An 8,606-nucleotide genomic window follows, 5' to 3' on the forward strand; every position below is an offset into this window, starting at 1 on the left:
ATATATAAAACACACAAACACACGCGCATGTACGCACGCACCACGCGCATACGCACATACACACACACACACACACACACACACACACACACACACACACACACACACACACACACACACACACACACACACACAAAATATATATTTATACACACATACACACATATGCACAAATACATGCATGTAAATATACACATACATATATGCATGTTTACGTATTTGTATATAACCCCTTCTCCCTCCAACTTTGTTTACTGAGTACACACCCGCCCACAGAAACCGCAGAGCCGCAAATTCTCCCACACAAACACGTACTGTAATCCCCCACCCCGCCTCCACCTTAACCCCCACCCCTTACGTAATAGGACAAGGCTTGCATCAACAACAAACGTCAAGAGCCATCTATCGGCGTGGCGTGAAGTACCCCTCCTCATAACATTCATTGGTGGTTCGTTTGATCCTTCAGTGGACGCCGAGGTGTGATGGCCAGTGGACTTCTGTGGTTTGGTCGCGTGAATCTTGTTATCTCGTAGCATCTGACTCTGGGGTGTGTGAAGGTAGAGGAGATAGACTTTTGCTTTTTGTTTATCTGTTTGGAGAGTTAGTTGTGCGGTTATAATTTCTGAGACGCGGAGCACTTCGAAATCCGTGTCGACTCTGCGGGAAAAATATACGGACTTGTTATTCAAGTGTTTTCGTTACTCGTTTGTCATTCACAGTGTTTCATAGTTTCTTTATCTGTAATTCCACGCGACGAATAATCCTTCTCATATCTATCCTTCAGTCATCTAAGGCCCATGATGAAAGGCCTCAGAGAATACACAATAACCGATCTTGCAACTTGCAGACATTTGGCACATAGTTGATGACATCACGAGCCAAGACCTTCATGCTTTGAGAAGTATAATTACCTAGCGACGTTTGCAATGTTGCATTCAATTGCTACGTTTACGCTGTTGCTATTAAGAGCATTGCTGTTCTCGGAAAGATGAATATCAAGTTTATTTGGAGTCATTTCGTACAAGATCTTAACGATAAGGAGGAAAAAGAAAACGTTTAAAAACTCTACGTTCTAAAAACTCTACGTTCTAAAAACTCTACGTTCTAAATAAACTTTCTGTGTAACGAAGAAAACAAACGAACGCTTGAGCACTATATCTCGGAATGTCATGTGATACAGCCTTTCAGACCACCTAACATGAGGTATAAAGAACTATGTGAATATTTCATTTCATCTGATACATTGGAAGATATACTCGTACTATACCCTAAATTTACTATGTGATAACTACCGTAAGCAAATAACAGTGTTATTCAAACACAGTGGCAAAAGCATATGTAAGTAATAATTTTTGTATGATGTATGATTTATATTTCTATTTTACCTTGTACAACTACAGTAGTTACAGACTACTGTACAATGTCAGATATATGTAAAACTGTAATCATGATTGCCCACGCCTGAGCAGATAGCCAGGGTGGTAAATAAACTTAACTTAACTTTACGTTCTAAATAAACTCTACATTCTAAGTAAACTCTAGGTTAATGACCATCACTATGCATACACACGCAAACAAAGTACGCTGAAGGATATAGAACATGTCTCCCCAGAAATACATATATATGTGGCGCGTGGTGTGATGTAACAGCAGAGTAGAAAGCGAGGTTGCAATTTGCCACAAGTAGAAGAGGGGTCTGCGTCGTTGGCAAATTGGGTTCGAGACCTTGTGTGCGTGTGTGTGTATGTGTATGTGTATGTGTATGTGTGTATATGTATGTGTGTATATGTATGTGTGTATATGTATGTGTGTATATGCATGTGTGTATATGCATGTGTGTATATGCATGTGTGTATATGCATGTGTGTATATGCATGTGTGTATATGCATGTGTGTATATGCATGTGTGTATATGCATGTGTGTATATGCATGTGTGTATATGCATGTGTGTATATGTATGTGTGTATATGTATGTGTGTGTGTGTGGTTATTGTAAATGTATGCTAGCGGAGAGAAAAAAATGGAGGAGGGTTAGGGTTAGAGAGAGACAGACAGACAGACAGAAACAAGAGTTTAATTTGACAGCAAGTGAAACAAAACGGCATATCATTATTACCACAGCTAACTGTCACTCCCACAGTGTCCGCCTGCACGCGAATATATGTTTACGAAAGCAAGAGACACCCATTTTCACTTTATGGGCAATTATGAGAGTATATGTTTATGCGTTATGCCGACACTCGTAGTATAGTTAATGTGTACAGTGTATGCAGTTGTCAGCAGATCGAGAATGGATTTAGAGAGTGGAGGAGAGTGAATGTTGTTGTGTGTTGCAGTTATTTTGGGGTTATGTGCCTCTTGAGATAATGGGGTAAGGGTAGTTGTTGGCTCGAGATACATTCGTGATTTTTCAGTGTGTGTGATGGTCTTGTTAGTGTCTGTATTTGTCTCTTTCTCAGTGACTGTCTCTCTCTCTCTTTTTCTTTCTCTTCTTTCTTTTCTGTTTCTCTCGTTCTCTCTTTCTCTTCTTTTCTCTCTCGTCTTTCTCTCTCCTTTCTTCTGTTTTCTTCGCTTTTCTCTCTTCCTTTTTCTCTCTTTCTCTCTTTCCTTTCTCTCTTTCTTTCTCTCTTCTCTTTTCTCTCTTCTCTCTTCTCTCTTCTCTCTTCTCTTCTCTCTTTCCCTCTCCTTCTCCCTCTCTCACCTAGTCATTATGTTGTCTAACTTAAGATATGTTCAATTAAATAACAACAGAATAAAAGACACATTACATGCATAAAAAAACAGTAAAAGTATATATAAAAAGAATTGTTTCCGCCCTATATATCAAAACGGTGGTTTAATGCAGAGACGCGTCGTGCGTTGTAGCTCTGTATAAATCAAAAAGTGATATATATCTCTCCTCATTTCAGCTGATTTTGACGGGCCTCCTCGTGCTGTGTTTCATAAGACGAAAGAACCGGTTTTCCTATTTGGTAAGTAATGAAAGTGTTATTTTTCCGTGTTAACTTGTGCTTGGGAAAAGTCCACTTGAAGTCGTCCTTTCGGTGAAGCAAGTGGCTGGGTTGTGGCGCTTGACCGGGGAAAACTTCGGGTAATATATTGCACCAAATTCTGCACTGGCAACTTGCACATGACAGGCGGTGTTGCCGTCGCTCTAGGTTTTCTATTTTTGGGTATTTTTTCTTTTTTTCTTTCTTTTTTTTTTCTTTTTTTCTTGTTGGTTTCTTGTTGTTTGCCTCCTCTTTCGTTTTCTTTTTTTATTTTCTAGATTTCTTTTCATTGGGTTGCTGACATGTGTAATATGTAATTTTATATGTATCATTATTGTTATCACTATTACTGTTCATCTTATCATTATTCTGATAGTTATGTTTTTATTATTCACGTGCCATAGTTACGATTATTATTTTTACGATTGGATTTGTTGTTCTTATTAATGATATAATAATTTATCATCATTATTATTATTACCATTATTATCATCACCATTATTATTATCACCATTATTTTCATCATCATTATTATTATCACCATTATCATCATCATCATTACTCTTATTATTATGCAAGTGAACGGTTGCAATCAACATTCCCTCAAAGGCCCAACCCTGTCCAGCATCCAGTATAATACACTCCTCATTAGAATTTGTTAATTAACTCATTTAAACGCGATATAAAATCTAGGGCCGTTGTGTTGCTTCGTCAGATTACCTGCAAAGTCATCACGAGGCTCAGTCGCGCGGAAAGATTTCTGGTCAAATGGTGATGCTGGGATGCTGGGAGGGGGAGCGGGGGAGGGGGGAGGGAACAGCTGACGTGCGTGTGTATGGTGATGTTCTGTGATGCTGGGAGGGGGAGGGAACAGCTGACGTGCGTGTGTATGGTGATGTTCCGTGATGTTCTGTGATGCTGGGACGCTGGGGGGGGGGACAGCTGACGTGCGTGTGTTCAGTTTCTGTGTTCTTTTGGGTATTGTGTTCTTCAGGTATGTAAGTCTGCGTGTCTGGTTGTCTCTCTGTTTGTTTGTCTGCCTGTGTGGTTTTCTGTCTGACTATTTGTCTGTCTACTTGACTGCCTGTCTGGTTGTCTGTCTATCTACTTGTCTGTCTGTCTGTTTGTCTTTCTCTCTAATTGTCTAGGTATTTATCTGTTTATCTATCTGTCTAGATATCTGTCATGATATTGAAATCTGTGTCTGTATCTAGGTCTATAGTTATATTAATCTATCTATCGAAATATCCATATCTCTCTATCGAAATCAATATCTATCAATCTATCGAAACCTATATCAGTATCTGTCTATCTGGGGAGGGAGAGAGAGGGAGGGAGGGAGAGAGAGGGAGGGAGAGAGAGGGAGGAGGGAGGTGAGAGAAGGGAGGAGGGAAGAAGGGATGGAGGGAGAGAGAGGGAGAAGGGGAGGAGGATGAATGGGAGAGCGAGGATAAGAGAGAATGGATAGTAGGAGAGAGAGAAAGGTAGGGAGAGAGAGGGGGGGGGAGAAAGAGAGAGAGAGAGGGGGGGGAGAAAGAGAGAGAGGGAGGGGGGGAGAAAGAGAGAGAGAGAGAGAGAGAAGAGAAAGGCAACGAGGATACAAAAGTGAAGACAAAAAAAAAGACACAGATAAAGGAAGAAGAACAAGAAGAAGAGAGAAGAGAAGAAGAAGAAAAAGAAAAAAAGAAGAAAAGACACATAAGAAAGATAAAAAAAAGGGCTAGATAGGGAAAAGAAAGATAATATACCGTTGAGGAATCATATATATATCTCAGCTTGACTTGTATTACACGTTGCAACCCTTCATGCCGCATTGCCCCGTATTTTGCATATAGATTGTGCAACTCGGCAACTCCGCCTCCCATACGAGAGCGCGGGCGGGGTGGGCGGGGGTGGGGAGGGGGGAGAAGGTGGAGGAGGGTGAGGGAAGAGAAGGGGAAGGTGGAGGGTGAGAGGGGGCGAGGGAGGAGAAGGGGAAGGAGGGCGAGAGAAGGGGGAGGGTAAAGAGGATGAGGGAGGAGAGGGGAAAGGTGAGAGTGAGAAAGGAGAGAGAAGCGAAAGGATGAGAGGGATGAGGGAGGAGTAGGGGAGGGTGATATAGGGGAGTGGGGAGGGAGCAGAAGGGTAAGGGTGAGAGGGTGGGGGGTTGAGGGGTGAGGGATGCGAGGAGTGATGGGTATGTGGCTTGGCATTTGATAACGTGAATTCTTTCCCGTATGCATGCTGATGTACAGTACATGAATATGCACATACATACACGTGTTAAGGTATACTCCTACACGTAACGCATATGTCTAGTGAGACGCATTTACACGAATGTGCACATAACGACTAGAAACCTCACGAAACACACATTCACACCTAATCACGTTTATGCAAATGCAACAATAATTTATATTATCAGTTCCTTGCGACTTTATCCCTTTTTTTTAATAATAATAAATAAATAAAATAAATTAAGTAAAAATAAATTTTAAAAATCCGCCACGATTTAATTTCACCAATAAAAAAGAAATTGTTATTGCCAACTCATTGATAAATAGAAAAATCACCGAGCTTGTTTCACCTGGAACAAGAGACGCTCAAAATAACAAGAAAGAGAGTGTGGTAGGATGGTAAAACTTTTTTTTTTTCTTTTTTTTTTCATCATTTTCATTAGCGTACAAACCCCTACGCTGGAGGTGGGGAGGGCGAGGGGGAGGGGGGTTAACCTCTGGCGTTTCACTTTTTAGAACATCATAAAAATGACGATCCAGATCAAATTGGAGACCCTGTGGCAGAGCTCATCTTTTCTCTCTCTCTCTCTCTCTCTCTCCCTCTCTCTCTCTCTCTCTCTCTCTCTCTCTCTCTCTCTCTCTCTCTCTCTCTCTCTCCCTCTCTCCCAGGTTATTCTGGTACGATCGTGAAATTGAAACACACACACACACACACACACAAACACAAACACACACATACAAACACACACACACATACAAACACAAACACAAACACAAGCACAAGCACAAACAAATAAATAAATAAATAGATAGATAAATAAATAAACGAATGTCCCCTTAGGCACCCAGGTCGTCAAGCACGGGATGAGCGGTCGGCCAGTGGACTTGCTCTCGACAGGGCGTGTGTTATGGGGTAGTCTAGGTCTTTCATGGTCGGTTTAGGGCCGGCTTTGTGGGTAGGCGGATAGGTAAGAGGAAGGGGGATGGAGGAAGAGAGGATGAGAGTAAGGGAGGGAGAGAGGAAGAGGGATGGAGGAAGAGAGTAAGAGAGAGGGAGAGGAAGAGAGTAAGAGAGGGGGAGAGGAAGAGAGTAAGGGAAAGAAGAAGAGGGATGGGGGAAGAAAGTAAGGGAGGGAGAGAGAGGAAAAGAGAGAGAAAGAGAGGAAAAGAGAGAGAAAGAGAGGAAAAGAGAGAGAAAGAGAGGAAAAGAGAGAGAAAGAGAGGAAAAGAGAGAGAAAGAGAGGAAAAGAGAGAGAAAGAGAGGAAAAAGGAGAGAAAAGAGAAAAAGAGACAGAAGGAGGAAAAAGAGACAGAGAGGAAAATGACGAGGTGAAAAGAACGAAGGAGGAAAAGAGAGGAAGAAGAGAAAAAGAGAGAGAGATGAAATGAGAATGAGAAGAGAGACCGGGAAACAGAAACAGAAACAGAGACGGAGATAAAAACTAAGACGAAGATATCGAGAGACAAAACCAGACATAGACCGAAATTGAGATTGAAATATCAACTAAGGCAGAGGTAGAGACAGACCGAGATTGAGACAAATATGGAGAAGACAAGAGAGACACTAAATCTCAGCTCACAAACAGACACCTTCATAGTATACGACTATGTATATAACGGACAAATTACACGCATGACATCCATGCACACAGGCGCCGCACACGCACACACACACGCACACGCGCGCGCGTGAGCATCACACTAAAATTAAATGTTACAGTCCAATAGTTCAGAATGACCACCGAAAGCCTTTTTTTTTTTTTTTTTTTTTTTTTACTGAAAATCATAAAATTCCCCATCCTCACGCTCTGTTATGTAATGCATAATGAATATTGAATAATGCAACGAGAATGATATTCCATCATCGAAATCAGTCGCCGATAAAGGATATCAATTCTGCAGTGATTAATAATCGCTTACCCCCCCCCCCCCCGTTAATGGTAGTTACTCGCTCTGTTGAATTCCATAATGGTTGTTAGTGGTTTGTGAATGGTAGTATGGTGGTAGTTTGTAGTTTTTTCTTCTACTTCTTCTTTATCTTATTGTTATTGTTATTATTATTCATCTTCATCTTCTTCTTTTTCTTCTTCTTCATCTTCTTTTTCTTCTTCTTCATCTTCTTTTTCTTCTTCTTCATCTTCTTCATCTTTTTCTTTTTCTTCTTCATCTTCTTTTTCTTCTCTTCTTTTTCTTCTCATCTTCTTCTTTTTCATCTTCATTTCATATTCATCTTCTTCATCTTCATCATCATCTTCTTCATCTTCTTCATATTCATATTCATATTCTTCTTCTTCTTCTTCTTCATCTTCTACTTCATCTTTTTGCTTCTTCTTCTTTTGTCAATAGCCGATTATAGTAATTGGTATGAATTACATAGTGTAGGAAAAGGATGCATGTAGGAATAACACACACACGCACATACGCACACGTTGTTAGTCAGATAGTCAGGCCAAGAAAGGAAGGACAGGCAGAAAAAAGATAAATAAATAAAGACAGGCAGACAGATAGAAAGAAATAAGCAGACAGGCAGACAAAAAAAAAAAAGAAAAAAAGAAGAAAAAAAAAAAAAAAACAGACAGACACGTAGAGACTATCCATACCAATATAATTTCGTAAACCAAACACTTTTTTATTCTTTTTTTCTCCTTTTTTTCTTCTTCACAACACACTTTCTTCTTCTTTATCACAACGCATTTTTTTTCTTCTTCTTCATCACAACGCACCTCTTCTTCATCTTCATCACATTGCACTTTTTTCTTTTTCTTCTTCTTTATCACAATGCACTTTCTTCTTCTTCCTCTTCTTTTCTTCCTTCTTCTTCTTCTCTTTCTTCTTCACAATGCACTTTTTTCTTATTATTATTATCACAACGCACTTTTTTTCTTCTTCATCGTCATCATCACAACGCACTTTCTTCTTCTCCATCACAACGCACTTTCTTCTTCTCCATCACAACGCACTTTCTTCTTCTCCATCACAACGCACTTTCTTCTTCTTCATCACAACGCACTTTCTTCTTCTCCATCACAACGCATTTTCTTCTTCTCCATCACAACGCACTTTCTTCTTCATCACAACGCACTTTCTTCTTCTTCATCACAACGCACTTTCTTCTATACAACGCCTTCTTCTCCATCACACGCATTCTTTTTCATCACAAGCACTTTTTCTCATCACAACGCACTTCTTCTTCTCATCACAACGCACTTTCTTCTTTTCCATCACAACGCACTTTCTTCTTCCATCACAACGCCTTTCTTCTTCTTTTTCCCGAGGGCCAAAAAACCCCTCCCTCCATCACCCCCTTTTTCTTTACCACCTTTCTTATTTCCCTCCGGGGGCCCCCCTCACATCGTTTTATCGGCCGGGTTTTTTTTCCCGCCTTTCTTTTGGTCGCCC

The 8,606-nt window shown here is 40.5% G+C and overlaps 1 protein-coding gene across 1 annotated transcript in view; it reads left to right on the top strand.

Moving 5' to 3' along the window:
- LOC119582917 overlaps positions 1 to 8,606 on the top strand; it is a 52,403-nt gene that overhangs the window by 242 nt on the left and 43,555 nt on the right. The window contains exons 2-3 of the mRNA XM_037931428.1: positions 467 to 547; positions 2,911 to 2,973. Of these exons, the coding sequence (XP_037787356.1) occupies positions 467 to 547; positions 2,911 to 2,973 (144 nt within the window). The remainder of the gene's footprint in view (positions 1 to 466; positions 548 to 2,910; positions 2,974 to 8,606) is intronic.

The sequence above is a fragment of the Penaeus monodon genome, chromosome 16, assembly GCF_015228065.2.
Source record: "Penaeus monodon isolate SGIC_2016 chromosome 16, NSTDA_Pmon_1, whole genome shotgun sequence".
NCBI classification, from domain to species: Eukaryota; Metazoa; Arthropoda; class Malacostraca; order Decapoda; family Penaeidae; genus Penaeus; species Penaeus monodon.